Source organism: Carlito syrichta, unplaced genomic scaffold (genome assembly GCF_000164805.1).
Source record: "Carlito syrichta isolate Samal-C Ts95f unplaced genomic scaffold, Tarsius_syrichta-2.0.1 Scaffold302287, whole genome shotgun sequence".
In the NCBI taxonomy this organism is placed as follows: domain Eukaryota; kingdom Metazoa; phylum Chordata; class Mammalia; order Primates; family Tarsiidae; genus Carlito; species Carlito syrichta.
In genome coordinates, this window is record NW_007246383.1 from 349,209 (window position 1) to 364,323 (window position 15,115).

Below are 15,115 nucleotides of genomic sequence, written 5' to 3' on the forward strand. Positions count from 1 at the left end.
ATCCCACGCCTTTGGGAGGCTGAGGTGAATGGATTGCCTGAGCCTGTGGGTTTGAGACCCGCCTGGGCAGCGAGACCTCATCTCTACAATAAATCAAAAAATCAGCCGGGTGTGGTAGCGCATGCCTGTAATTCCAGCTACTTGGAAGGCTGAGGCTGAAGGATGGCCGGAGCCCAGCAGGTCGAGGCTGCGGTGGCCGGGAGCGGCCACTGCACTCCAGTCTGGGCGACAGAGTGAGACTCCAACTAAAAAAAAAAAAAGAACTGCCACAAAGGAATAAGGACAATTAGCCTGCACTTTCATCTCATCATCGTGCCTTATCCATTTTAATAAACTATCACTGCATATGGGTTTATATATAATATGACATACTGTCATTTATAGGCAGTAAAAGATGTTCTTGGAGGTAATCAGATCATGCCATTTCTGCCCTATGGACCCACCTTCTAACCCAAGCCTGGGTAGGATGACCTTCTGCTTTGTAGGGAAGAGCCCAGCGGGACGTGGCCCTGGTCTCCCACTCTATTGCTCTGAGCCTTTTCTCTCTCCTGTAAAATGAAGAGATCTCACCCTGCTTATACATTTTGTGACTGCCCTTCTTCATTTAAATGTTTAAAGTTATTATTTTGGAGAGAAGTTCTTATTTTATATTTAACATAAGATTCTTTACTTGAAAATTAGTTTGGGCTTTTTTTATAGTCATAGAAAATTTCAAACATATTTGCAAATAGAGAGAATAGATGACTTCTCATGTTTCAAAGACTGTCCGCTCATAGCTTTGTTTCCTTTATGCCCTGCTCACTCTCCTTACCCTGAATTATTTAGGATGGATCTCTAAAAGAAAATCAGAATTTTTTTTTACGTTTAATGCAATCACCATACCATTATCACATCTAAAAAAGAATTAGCAATAATTCCTTAATATGATCAAATATCTAATCAGTGTTCAAATTAGAAATTTTTTTCTTATATTATGTGTTACTTAACAATGTATTTGAATCAACATCTGCGCATTGGGATTGGTTGGCATGCCTCCTAAGTCTCCTAATTTATAGGTTTTCCTGCTATCTCTAGTGCTCTCTCTGTTGCAGGCTATTTGTTGAAGAAAGCAGCTCTTTTGTGCCATAGATTTTCCCACAGTCTGGATTTTACTGATTTCCACCTGTCTTGTAATTCAACATATTTCTTTGTTCTCTGTATTTTCTGTAAATCAGTAATTGAATCTAGAGCCTTAATAGGATTCAGGTTTAATTTATTTTTCTTTCTTTCTTTTTTTTTTTGGCAAGCCTTAACTTTGTATTTTTAAAGTTTCTTTTATTGCCTTTCACAGTATCTATTTTTAGGGTTACTTGTTAAAAATCCTAGCTGCGCCAAGGTACCGTGAGACTGTTCTGTCCTATTTCATCTTGAACAATAAAAGGGAATAATGATCTCTTTTGTATTTAAACTGCAGAATTAAATGCCCAAATACATTTTCCATTCCAATGAGACTAGATGTAAGGAATCAGTTAGAGGAATATGTCAGAGATGTCCAGAGATTTCCACTATGCTCTTTTCAGATCTCTCTCTGGCCTGTACACTTCAGGTCTGAATTATAAAGGGACCTGACTCTGTGGGCGGAGGCATGTGTTGTCTTCACCTGGTGCCAGATGGTGATGGGACCCACAGGTAGGGTAAGTTAGACTGGACTCTCACCATAGCACATCGCAGGCCTCCTTCCCTCCAGACCTCCTCGTCTCCCGCCCACCACTGCCCCCTGAGTATCAGTGGACAGAAAGGTCTCCCACCAAATATCCAAGAAGCCCTCTCTAGTTACTGTCTTAGTTTGGTTTGTTGTTGTTGTTGTTGCTATTAACAATACCACAGACTGGGTAATTTATAAAGAAAAGAAGTTTATGTAGCTCTTGGTTCTAGAGGTTGGGAAGTCCAAGGGCATGGTGCTGACAATTGACAAGCAGTCACCCATGGCAGAAGAGTAGAAGTGGAAGCGAACATGTGAGACAGGGAAGCAGGATGGATTCACCTTTTTGTCAAGAACCCACTCCCACCATAACTGACCTATACCTGTGATAATAGCATCAGTCCATTTATGAGAGCGGAATACTTGTGTCCTAATCACCTCTTAAAGTCCCCACCTTCCAATAGCAATGAGTTTTGGCAGAGACATTTAAGCCATGGCATTCTGCACCTGATCCCCCTTCCAAAAAGTCATGTCCTTCTCACATGTATCCCAATAGCTCCAGAAGACTTAACTTGGTCCAGCATCAAAAGTCCAGAGCTTAGAGTCTCATCTAAATCAGATATGGGTGAGACTCAAGGCACAAACATCCTGAGGTGAATTCCTTTCAGCTATAAGCCTGTGAAATGAAACAAGTTATCTACTTCCACAGTACATTGAGTGTGACAGGCATAGGATAGACACTTCCATTCCCAAAGGGAAAAATAGGCAAGAAAAAAGGGGTAACTGGTCCAAAGTTAATCCAAAACCCAACAGGGACAATATTTAATCTTAAAGCTGGAGAATAATCTCCTTTGCTTTCATGTCCTGCATTCTGGACACACTATCGCGGGGACTGTGTGGGCTCCAAGGCCTCAGGCAGCCCTGCCCAGATGGCTTTGTTGCTGGGTGCAGTCTATGCTTCAGCTCTCTCAGGTTGGAGTTATATGCTGGGTCTGTGGTCTTTGGGTAGCCCCCCTTCCACAGCTCTGCTTGGCATTTCCCTAGTAGTGGCTCTGTGCCGTGCCTTAGCAGCAGGTTTCTACCTGATTTTCCAGGAGGTCCTTGGCATCCTTTGAAATCTAGGTAGAAAAAGCCATGGCCTCACAATTCTTGCATTCTGTATGTGTACAGGATTAGCACCATGTGGACACCACCAAGGTTATGGCTTATTCTTTCCAGACTGATAGCTCAAGCCACAACGTGGTCCACTTGAGCTACAGCTGGGACAGCCAAGAAGCACTATGCTGTTATGCAGGCAGCAGAGTCCTTAGGTGGCCCTGTGCATTGAACCCATGGAGGGCTCACAGAGCCTGTCTCCCCAAGCCATTCTGCCTTCTGAGAGCTTGGGACCTGTGATGAGAGGAGCAGACTTGAAGATCTCTTAAATGCCTTTGGGAGACTGTTTCCCATTTTCTTGTTAAATGGCACCTGGCTTCCTTCTGTCCATGGTAATCTCTTTAATCAAAAGTCATTTCACCACACCCTTGGTATTCTCTTCAGAACATGTTTGTTCGCTCTTTACATGGACAGTCTTCAAATTTTCCAAATTGTTCCACTCTGCTTTCCTTTTAATTATAAACTCCATCCTTAAGTCATTTCTTTTCTCTCACATGTGAGAGAATGGGAAGATCATGACACTGGCATCTGGTGAGGGTCATCCCATTGCAAAAGCAAGCATGCAATACAGAGAGGGAAGTGGGCCCGAGTCATCTCTTTTATCAGGAACCCACTCCTGATATAACAGCATTTGTTTATTCATACCCTCATGACCTAATCACCTACTTCCCAATACTGTTACATTGATAGTTAAGTTTCAATATGGGTTTTGGCAGGAACTTTCAAACTGTAGCAGTCACCCAGCCTGCAGGGACACCTCTAATCTCTCTTTAGGTTTTAGAGACTTTATGTCTGTGTTTCTTCTTAGATATGCCTCCTTCTGTGGGTCGGTTTCAATTTGCCTTTGTGTCTGTGAGACTGTAACCTTCTGAGGTTTTGTGGACATGAACCGTCTCCTATGCTCCTGTTGACATCTACTTCACTTAGCATGGTACCTTTTAGTCATTTATTCACAAACATTTTCTGAGTGCTTCTCGGTGCTGCGCCTAGTGCTGCAGTCACACAGATAGACGATGGTGACAGTAAGATTCACTGATATTTACTATATGCCCAGACCCCATTCTAAGCACTTTGTGTGAGTTGCACATTTGATCTTTATGCATTGGGTAGAGGTATTTTACGATCCCTCTTTTATAGATGCGGAAACAAAGGCACAGAGAGGTTCACCAACTTGCCCAAGGTCACATAGATGGCAAGTGATAGATCTAGGACTCAAACCCAGACAGTCCAGCTAGAGAGCCCCTTGCCTTTCATCACTGCCTCCAAGGATCTCCGAGTTCAGATCAGAACTTGACCTGCAAACTTGTTTGTAATAAATGCTATAAAAGATGGGTGGGCATAAGGCTAAGAGGCACGTAAGAGCACACCAGACGCGCTGGAATGGTGCAGGCTTCTTGGAGGTAAGATGTGAGCAGGATTTTGAAGCGTCTCAGTGAACAGCTGGCTGCCTGCCTAGGCCCAGCTAAAAACCTGGAGACTGCTTCCTCTCCATCACTCTTCAAATCAGTGGGTCGCCAAGTTCTGTTAATTCAACAGTGAAGTTCAACTCCATCTCCTGTCTGTTGCCAGTGCCCCTGGGGCTGCCTAGATACCAGTCTTCTTGCCATCCTGCACTTCAAATCCATTCTCCGTGCTGTTGCCAAAATGATCTTACAAAATTCAGACCTGTATCTCATGCTTCTGCTTAGAATCATTCCATCTGGCTAAGGGCTTGAGAGGGTACAATACTATAATCTTTTTCCTCACCTGGGTTCAAAAATAAGTAAGAGATAAGGTGGAAGAAGGATATGGAGTTCAGAGTAGTATCTTTTTTACTGGGCATTCACATCTTCCGGGAAATGCCACTTTCTTACCTTGGAGACTCCAGTCAGTCAAGATGTAACTCTTCCCAAGGAAGGAGGGAGGGGTGGAGGAAGCTTCCCTGCTTCTCGTCAAGAAGGAAGAAGGATTCCCACCACGAAACCTCCCACAGGAAATATGAGATCTTGCTTGTGCATTTGGGACTTTCATTGTCGGGAGTATTCCATCATATCCATCCACTTGTACTCCATACTCAGGTGCCCCTAACTGCTTTTAGTTACCTACACAGACCTCCCTTCCAGACTTCTTTTGCCTTACGTGTTTTTTGCCTGATTTGAAAGCCTTTCCCTGCCTTCTCTACCTGATGAAACTTATACCCCAAAACCAATCTTAAACTCATGCCCTCCATGAAATGCACGCTGACCTCCAAGGTAAGTAGGCAACTCTCTTCTCGAGGCCAATCATCCTTTGTACATAACTCTTTTCATTCTAACCCTAGGGTAATGGAATTTGTATCTTTCTCCTCCACATTACACTTCCTGCTCACAGAGAATAAGTCTGAATTATCCTTTGCCCCCACTGTCTCAAGCCCAGGGCCTGATGCACAGCAGACGCTCAGCAGGTACATGGGGAATAAAGGAATGAGCTCAAGAGACAAAGGCTAGGTGACATGCAGGTGGGCTGGAGGACAGGCAGCACAAAGACTGGAAGCTGTGAGTATCCAGTGTCTCAGGAAGGTAGAGACCTGCTTGGGGGTGAAAGTGATGAAAGTGAGTTAGATGAAGAGGGTCACCTGCTTTAGGGAGGGCTTTATGCGGCTGTAGTTGGAACCTCAAGGGTTTTTAAGTGAAAAAACAACATGGTCTAATCTGTGTCTCATCAAGAAACACTGTGGAGGGTGAGAGAGTCCACGAGGAAGATGGGTTGGGGGCAGGAAGTACAGTCTGAGGGTGCATCAGGGTTCTAGGTGACAAGTAGCTGAGGCTGAACCAAGGCAGAGGCATTGAAGATGCAGAGAAAGGGCTGGATTTGAGTCATTTAAGGGGTCATCTCAACAGGACACCATTCCTCTTGTGATGGCTGGGAAGGAACTTGAGGGCGACTCAAGGTTTCTAGTTTGTGCCACTGGGTGGCCATTGGTGCGTGACAGATTGAGGGACATAGGAGAAGCCTCTTGAAAGGAGGAGGTGAATTTGGTTCAGGAAAGTTGGGGCTTGAGGGATCTTTAGAATTGACATGAAGTGTCCTGTTTCATGGGAAATTCTAGTCTGTCCAGTAACACTGGAAATGTCTGGTCGGTGATAGAGATAAAACACTTCAGGGCAGTCCATGTCCAGGGCCTGGTTGGAGCCACAGGATTAGGTTAAGAAGTAGGGAACATATCTCAGAAAAGAGAAGCTGGTTGAGGATGGCATTCTTTGGAGCTGCTGCATTTAAGGGGCCAGAGGGAGGATGAGGAACAGCCACAGGTGAGCAGGAAATTTGAAGACTGGTGGAATCCCTGATTAGAGTTATCAGCGTTGAGACGTGGAGAGGGGACTGGCCCAAAAAGAAGCCATGGGGCGGGGCGCATAGGGGTTCGCACTGCCGTCCACACTGCCTTGTACATTTATCAATTAAAGAAGAATAGAAACAAGGTCCTGGCAGTTTTCATATCCATGGCCTTTTATTAAAGACCAAGATGGGCCTCAGACTCAGGTGTTGAGGCAAGCATTATTCAATGAGAGCTTTAAGTTACACCATGCCTCCTACACCACTCAGAGAAACAAAGCCCCTAATTATTCCTCTTGCTTGGCAAGAGACGGCACACAGAGCTGGAGATTAATGCGGAAGCAAAGATCCAGTGTGCTGGTTAATAAGTTTCTCTGGCAGCCATTGTCTTATTGATCATCATTAATTTGGATGTTCATTACCATAATGCGGAAGCCTAGCTGGAGTTCCAACCCCTCCTCACGCCACCCCCTTGGTCTTGGACGACCTGGCTCCCATTCCCACGCAGTTTTCTTCCCTCTCTCCCACCCTTTCTTTACACAAAATGTACAATTGCTGTTTTAAATCGGGGCCTTGACATTTTAAGTGGGTATGTGCCTAGGTTTCCACAAGTGTGATTGCAAACCCATAAATTACAGGTTTCTCTCTCCTGGGACAAGTGTAAAATGGGCCTCTTTGTACTGCAGGTGAAGTGGTAGCTTTGGCAATCACAGCAGGCGCTTTGTGTGGCGATTGTCATGATAAGCATCTGTGATTCTCCACCTGCCAGTGTTTGCAGGAGGCTCTGCCTGCTCTTTGCAGCTGGAAGGAGCCCCAGCTGTCATACCTGCCTTCCTGGCAGGAGGAAGGGAAGAGCCCCCAAGTGCCTGCCCTCTGGTGGTCAGGGTGTGCAATGGCAGTCTAGTGGAGTGACCTGCCTCCCCACCCAAACACGACAGGCCTCTGGTTTGGGAAAATGGAACCTAACCTCCTTCGACCCGTGTGCAGCCCAGGACAGCCTGTTTTGCTCTTTGGAAGGGACTTAACTCACGCACAGACTTACACACTGCAGATCCTTTCTCGTGTTCCTCACTCTTTCCATGCCATGAAACTGGCACATTTAACATTGGCATAGATAAGAAATCTGGGCAAGTATTAGAATATGTTAAACATTAAAAATCATTTTCAGTCTGTAACTTTAATAATTAATTCACTGCCTAATTTTCCGATGGGAGGATATGAGCTTTAAAAAAACAAAAACAAAAAAACCCTTATCTGTAGATGTATGCCAGCTTGCATAGGAACTTAAGATAAAATGTGCCAGTTGTTCTACTTGTGCTTGTGTTATCTCTCTGCCATTCTGCTCTTCCCACTACACAGATGTGGAAGGAGAAGGCAAGCTGGAGCACTTGGACTGCTTTCTTGTTTGGAACTTAAGATGACACTGTGCCCCCAACAGGCACTCAGTGAATGTCACTGACTTAAGGGAACTGGGCCAAAGCCAGACCACAAACTGCAGTAGTGGGAATTCCCAGCCCCTGCCTGCCCCACCTGCCTTTGCTTCACCACCAGACTGTGGCTATGCACAGCGGAAGCTGCTGGTATTGGCTGTTTCCATAATGCTTTTCTTTCTCCGGTGTATTATGAGAGCCTCAAATCAGACAGGGCACTGGCGTAATGTTTACCTATTCTGAAGAAATCACCCAGAGAACAGGTTGGCAAAGACATGCGTTTATTGATACTTAAAAGAGGGACTGATGGTATAAAAGCTCTCCACACCCCAGAAGGGAGAGACTATATACCCTCAGTGTGGGAAAGGGAGCAAGACACAAACAATAGCATTACCGTGCATAGAAGCAGGCCCAAGGATGTTTGCTCTTTTAGTAACTGTCTTGAGTATGCAAGTATGCATAGCTCCAAGGGCATCTTGACCAAGCACAGACTGCCTTGACCAGGGACCATCCTTCCAATCAGGGAATGGTCATCAGCCAGGGAGGGGTGTATATGTCCTGCACTCACCCCACAGGTATAGTTGAATGGATAGAGAAACAATGATGTATAGGCACAAAACCAATTTTTGTGTATATAAATAGCCATCCCTAAAACTCAGATCCAGGGATATCCAGAGACCTGAGTTCTGGCTCCGGTTTTGCTACACACTCGCTGTGTGTCCTAGAGAGGGCCATTCATCTCTCTGAGCTTTCATTCCACTTCTATAAAATAAGAGGGAAATGAAATTAATGAGAGTATTATTTAGGACATGGTCTGAGGCAGGTGGATGAGGCAAGGGCAAGGTGGAAGTAGAGGTTGTTCCTCTTCTGGGTGCTCATGGGCCTTACAAAGCTTTTTTATTTTCTTAACCATTTACATAAGAAAAACAAAAGCAACAAAAACTGGGATGAGGGTGGGGCCACTGACACTGAAAAAACAGAAAAGCAACAGCAGCACCATCCTGCTGAGCTCTGCCACCCATCCCAGGGGTGTTTGTCTCATAGCACTCAGGGACCATTGTGACCGTCATCACCACAGATGCTAAAACATCAAGTCCTTATAAATCTCTCCAGTGCTGAGGACCAGGGTGGAGAGGATGGCCATGAAAATCAGAACTGGAATATAGAATTCTCTATGTCCTCTTCAATGTCCTCTGCAATGCTGCTAAGCAAATGGGAAAGTGAGCGTGCCTTCTGGTACTAGAGTCACAAGCAGTGTGACTGTGGGGTCATGATGGTCTCATCACATCCCTTCTTGTCAAAAGCTTTGGGTATGTACCCCCATCCCAGCCCATCTCTTGGGGTCCGATCTCTGCCGTGCCCAGCCACTCTGTCTCCAGCATCCTGAAGACCAATGCTGAAGACCAAGACCAGAAATGCCTTGAGCCGTCCCATATAAATTCCCACTGAAACCCTGAAGTTCTAGAAAGTAGAATTTTTTGGTGCGACATCATTTGCAAAATGGTTCTGTGCTTGTTCCTCTCTTCCAGGCTTTCACCACTTTCCTGTGTCTGTACGGCATGGTTTGGTACGCAGAGCACTACGGTCATCGGGAAAAGGTATAGAAGGGGGATGGGGCAGAGCTGGCCTTTATTTAAAATGGTCACCCCATGCTTGGAGGGTTAGCCCAGAGCGTCTGCGTGTAAGAATACGGCCTAGCAGGTGTTGTGGGAGCATCTTCAATCTTGCCACTATAGAAATATAACCATGTTGGAAATCATTCTCTGTCACTTGCTGTCCCTGCTTGTAACTGCCCTATTCAGTAGGTCAGTATTTTTAACTTCCTTCTATAAGGAGTTTAAAAATTACGTGTTTGTAGCAAGACCTCATCTCTACAAAAAAAAATCCAAAAATTAGCAAGGCATGATGGTATGTCCCTGTAATCCCAGCTACTTGGGAGGTTGAAGTGGAAGAATTGCCTGAGCCCAGGAGGTCAAGGCTGTAGTGAGCCATGATTGTGCTACTGCACTCCAGCCTGGGTGACAGAATGAGACCCTGACTTAAAAAACATAAAATAAAATTTTAAAAATTTACATGTTTGTTTTAAAATTTTTTCTTGTTATGGGAAAGCCCTGTACTCGTTTTTGGGAGCCAGGCTTTATATTCCTGGCTCTTGAACTCTGTGTAGGCCTCTTCCTGTGCCCCAGCCTGGGGTTCCCCCTCTGCAAATGCATGTCCTGTTCTTATGCTGGTAGATACAAGGATTAAAGAAGAAAATAGACATGAATGGGCTTAAAGGGCTATAGCAGTCTTACAGGCTGTCATCTTTTTTTAAGTGAAAAAAACATTTTCATCCTTTATACCTTTAGTCTGAAGAACTAAAAACACATTCTAGATTTATTCTGTGTGGGAGAGAGAAGAGTCTTAATTTCATAGCTGAGAAACATAAGCACAGGGAGGCTGTGTCACTTGCCTGGTGATGGAAGAAGCCTGGGACCAGGAGGGAGGAAGCATGTTTCCTTTTCTGTGAGCTGCTCCTCCCAGGGAATTCCTGAAATGCCATCACTAAGCCTGTCTCTCTCCCTAGACATACTCAGAGTGTGAAGACAGCACCTACAGTCCAGACATTTCCTGGTATCACAGGAAAGGTACAAAAGGTATCTTTTTCTTGTTCATTATTTAAAACTTCAATGGGTCTTTGAGATGTGCAATTATGATTTATCCTGAGTGTTGATGATATATGCCTTGAAGGATCCCAGACCTACTCATCAAATGTCTCCTGTTACTTATTAAGAAATGTGCAAAATGAGGGCTGGGAGCAGTGGCTCATACCTGTAATCCCAACTTTGGGAAGCTGAGACAGGAGGATCACTTGATGTCTGGAGTTTGAGACCAACCTGGGCAACATAGTGAGACTTCATCTCTAAAAAAATAAAAATGCAAAATGCTTACAGAATCTGTCCAAGAAAGTTACTTTGTTATCAGGTTCCATGTAGCTCTGAGGCAGGAAAACATAATGAGACCTGCACTGTCCTAAGCACTCTGATGGGAAAGTTCTTGGCTTTCATCATGAGTGAAAAGAGCTAGAAAGAATTATGCAGCAGGGCCAGGCATGGTGGCTCATGTCTGTAATCCCAGCACTTTAGGAGGCTGAAGCAGGAAAATCGCTTGAGCCCAAGAGTTTGAGACCAGCCTGGGCATCATAGTGAGACCTTGTCTCTAAAAGAAATAAAAAATTTAAAAAATTAGACTGGCAGCACAAACCTATAGTTCCAGCTACTTGGGAGACTGAGGTAGAAGGAACACCTGAGCCCAGATGAGTCTGTGGTAAGCCGTGATTGTGCCACTGGCCTCCAGCCTGGGCAACAGAGTGAGACCCCCAACTCAAAAAAAGAACTATGTATCAAGAGCAAACACCCTTCAAAAGAGGTGGATCAGTTTAATCATGTGTAATCAAGAAGCAGAGCAGTATAAGAGAGATTTTAGAAGTGTAGCTAGGGACCCTCCATCGGCCTCTCTCCAAGGAACATTTTTGGAAAGGTTTGGAGCTACCTGATTATTTTAAATAATTGTACTTGTGGAATAATGACACTCAGGAGATTTCACTGGACAGGAATTCCCTATCAGTTCATACAAGCTGTTGGGAAGCTTGGCTGAGGAAAGAACATTATGATCCTAAAGACTGAATTTTTGCCCAAAGAATTGCTCAGAGAAACAGTGGGCTGATGTTCTTTTGGTATCAAGTTTATTAACAATCCCCCTGGGGAAAACAGTAGCATATACTCTGCTGAGTTGCTGGCCACCCTTTTTGGGAGAGTTTCTCCTGAATCAAGGAGTCAGTCAGCAAATGACCCATTGTGGAATTCTGATGGAGACAGGCAGAGGGGTTCTCAGACCTGTCTTATTCAGAACCACCCCCTTACAGATCAGTTTTAGCACTTCTGGGTTCTCTTTCGGAAAGAATTAAACAGTGGTAGAGATAGATTTATTAGACGGAATAGTAAAAAAAGTAAAAGATCTGCATAGTGGTAAAACAATATCTTAGTCTAAGCCAAATGCTACTTACAATAGAGACAAAAACTCCGGGAACTTTTTTTTTAATGGCATTCTTAGGTGGAGAGTCCTTACAGAGGCTGGATCACAGGCCTGGAGCAGAGACCCATTTGGCTTGGCTGCCAGACCAGGCAGGGGTTGACCATTGGACTGCCCTCAGTCTGAGGACAGAGCCAGGGCCGTCTGTCATGGACAACAGGGGCCTGATTTGTAAAGATGGCCTCCAGATCAAATGGCAGAGGGCATGTAATATCTTTACTTTTATATTGCCATAAATCCTTCCCAAATTGGGGCTTAGAAACTCTAGGGTGTAGCAAGTCAAGATACGGACACCCAGGTAACACAGCCCTTGGTCGCAAGGGTAGGATGAATGCCATGTGGTTTATGTTCTAACTGCCCCTCATCTGTGCAGTTTCACTTGTGGTCTCATTTCTGGTCCTCATCACTACAACCACAACCTACCCTACACAAGCGCAGGTGTGACATTCTTCAGGAACCACCCAGACTCAGTGGGGCTGTTGCTTTGCACCCCTGGAGACACTAGCTGTGCTAGTTCAGAGCTTGAGTGCCTCGACTAAATTTATTCGTGAGGCCACTAGGTGGAGTGCAAGTACCAGGGAAAAGCCTGCTCTTGACTGGCCCGCCAGGGGCAGCCTGGCAAGGGAGGACCACGGATCACAGGAGCCCAAGGTGGTGACGGTGTGCTCTGATTCCTTTGGCCAGGTTCTGAAGACAGCCCACCCAAACATTCAGGCAACAACGAAAGCCATTCTTCCAGGAGAAGGAATCGACATTCCAAGTCCAAAGTCACCAACGGAGTTGGAAAGAAATGAAAGACCCTGGTTAATCAAAGATGTTCCAGAGAGTGCCTAGAACTGAGGGGGAAACGGAACTCGTGTGGACCTCCCTGTGAGGAGGTCAGACATAAAGAGCAGACAGGAAGAGGCGAGGGAACTCTGGGGGTCATTATTTGAGAGAGTAAGTCTTGTTTTCCACAGCCCTGGCCACATCAGGGTCCTTTGCCAATTTTGGGTCTCTTCTAACTTGAGCACTTCTCATGCAGTCACCACCGATAGCAGTGCGATGTGCTGGAGGTAAAAGGTAGCTACTTACCCACAGTTGCCAAGAGCAGCTCTGTGCTTGTTGTATTGTGGACACAGCGTCAACATCTGCATTCAGGCAAGGCATTAACCTGTCAGTTAGTGGACTGGTGGCCAGTTTTTATTTTTATGAATCTGCTTTTCCATTGGTTGATTTGTTTAAGTTCAGGCCACTTTTCTGTCTTTTCTTATGTTGGTGTTATTTGGTTTTAAGTTAGGATGCTTTTAAAAGCCTTCAGAAGCCACTCCTGAAGTTGAAACTGGGGGGAGGCTTCCCCTTCCTTCTAGAGGAGAAAGGGGACAGCTATTGCGTTTCTGTTTAATAACCTCAGCCCCCTTTTTAAAAGAACTTCAACCTTATGGCAGGTGTGCACCGGTCAGAGGAAAGAGTAGCTGTCTGCATAGGAAACTCACTTCAGACTGGAACCTTTCTTGTTCCCTTTCAAATGTCATTTGTCCAGACTTACCCACAGCGCACAAAAGTGAACCTGCTAGAGAGGCAGAGAACACCACGGCTTCTCCCCCAGTCAGGTGCCTTTTACATTTGATTTGTTTTCCTTCTGTGGTATATTGCCGACATTGTCTTTGAGTCCCTTGTGAGGTGCTGGTGAGTATTGCCTTTCATCTGTGCCATGCTCTACAACATTTACCCTGACAGTTCACCACCTCTAATGGAACCCTGTTTTAAATAAAATGATTCACATTAAAGCCTGTCAAAGATCCGTCTCTGTAAAATGCTCTTCTTTTTTTTTTTTTTTTTTTTTTTGCATCTTATTGGTGCTTGCCATTGCTTGTAAGCAATCACTTATTTTTCAGGATAATATATATGTGTGTTTTATACAGTGAGAAGAAGGAAAAAATATGTATTTAAAAGGGCTCGCAGACACATACAAAGGGGGACCAAAAAACCCTGGAATTTATTTATAAAAAATTGTGTATTCTTACACATTTAAACTTCAGTCATCTTCAAGGTACTCTCTGTTTGATGCAATACGCCTCTCGAGATGCTTTTTTCCTGCTGTTTTTTTGTTTCACCTCCTACACATTGGCAAAATGTGTCCTTTGTTTCTTTTTTTTTTTTTTTTTTTTTTTTTGAGTTGGAGTCTCACTCTGTCGCCCAGACTGGAGTGCAGTGGCCGCTCCCAGCCACCGCAGCCTCGGCCTGCTGGGCTCCGGCGATCCTTCCACCTCAGCCTTCCGAGTAGCCGGAATTACAGGCATGCGCCACCACGCCCAGCTGATTTTTTTGATTTATTGTAGAGATGAGGTCTCGCTACCCAGGCGGGTCTCGAACCCGCGGGCTCAGGCAATTCACTCACCTCAGCCTCCCAAAGGCGCGGGATTACAGGCTGAGCCACCGAGCCCGGCTGTGTCCTTTGTTTCTTTATCCAGAGAAACAAAAGTCTCTCGGACAAGATCATGTGAATAGGGAGGGTGAGGCACAGGGGTTATGCTGTTTGTGATCAAAAACTACTGAACACCCATCATGGTGTGGGCAAGTGTGCTTGTAAGTCACCCATCATGAAATGGGCAAACACCTTGAAAGAATCTCCAAAAAAAATTAACTAAAGCCTAGTGTAGCCTCTCACCACACTTGCTGGTACACTGATGCTGATGGTTTCCTAGAACACTTATCTAAGGGAGGAAGCCTCTATTACAAGGGTCCCCCCTCAAAAAATAATTCTGTTTTTATGGGGGGGGTCCCTCCTTATATGTCCTACTTCTTTGCTTTCCCAAGTGATCAATAGGAAGTGAACAACACAGCCATTGTTTTTTTCCCCTGTGGTAATGGTTACCAACTCAGAGGTTTTTTTCCCTCTAACTAGAGGCCAGTGCCTGGCTGATTAACTTACAGATAGCAACTGAAAGCAATCCTTTTGTTCCTTCATTTCACAGAACACAAAGGTTTGGATGTCTTTTCTCCCTTTAAGGAAATCTTTAACCATCGAAGTGTGGTGTTTTTCTTCTTTTGCAAAAGAACTCTGAGGTGAAGGTGTTAAATGAATCACTCACAGCCAGGCTCATATCCTGGGCTCTGGGCTCTGGGTTGGAGTTGGCTTGGTTGAGAGCTGCCTGCAGGTTGCTCCAGCAGGATGAGCTGGAGTGGAGGAGCCTCAGCAGTGGTGGCTCTGCTCACCTGGTGAGTGAGAGGATGGCGAAGTCTGAGCTCTCACGTGCTGGCCAGCATCCGCCTCCTTCCCACAGAAGTACTAAAGAGAGGCAAAGCAGTGCATGCTTATCCACCTGCCTGTACTTTTACAACCCATCAGAGCAGCCTTTTCAGGGTCGCTGAGAAGAAGGGAAGGCTGGAAATAGAAGGGAAGCTAAATACAGGGTGGGGAAGGAAAAATGGAACAATTGGCAGCCAGAATGAAGTGAGCCAAAGCTTTAAACATGGGGAGCTTAACTCCCATGCTCTTTGGAAC

At 45.1% G+C, this 15,115-nt stretch overlaps 1 protein-coding gene across 2 annotated transcripts in view; it reads left to right on the forward strand.

The window, feature by feature from the left end:
* Positions 1–13,407, forward strand: part of PTDSS1 (phosphatidylserine synthase 1) — a 74,773-nt gene extending 61,366 nt beyond the window's left edge. For both annotated transcript variants that reach the window (XM_008056222.2, XM_021711431.1), the window contains 3 exons: positions 9,087–9,155; positions 10,124–10,193; positions 12,313–13,407. In XM_008056222.2, coding sequence (XP_008054413.1) covers positions 9,087–9,155; positions 10,124–10,193; positions 12,313–12,422 — 249 coding nt within the window. In that variant the 3' untranslated portion in view covers positions 12,423–13,407. The remainder of the gene's footprint in view (positions 1–9,086; positions 9,156–10,123; positions 10,194–12,312) is intronic.
* Positions 13,408–15,115: the final 1,708 nt, after the last annotated feature.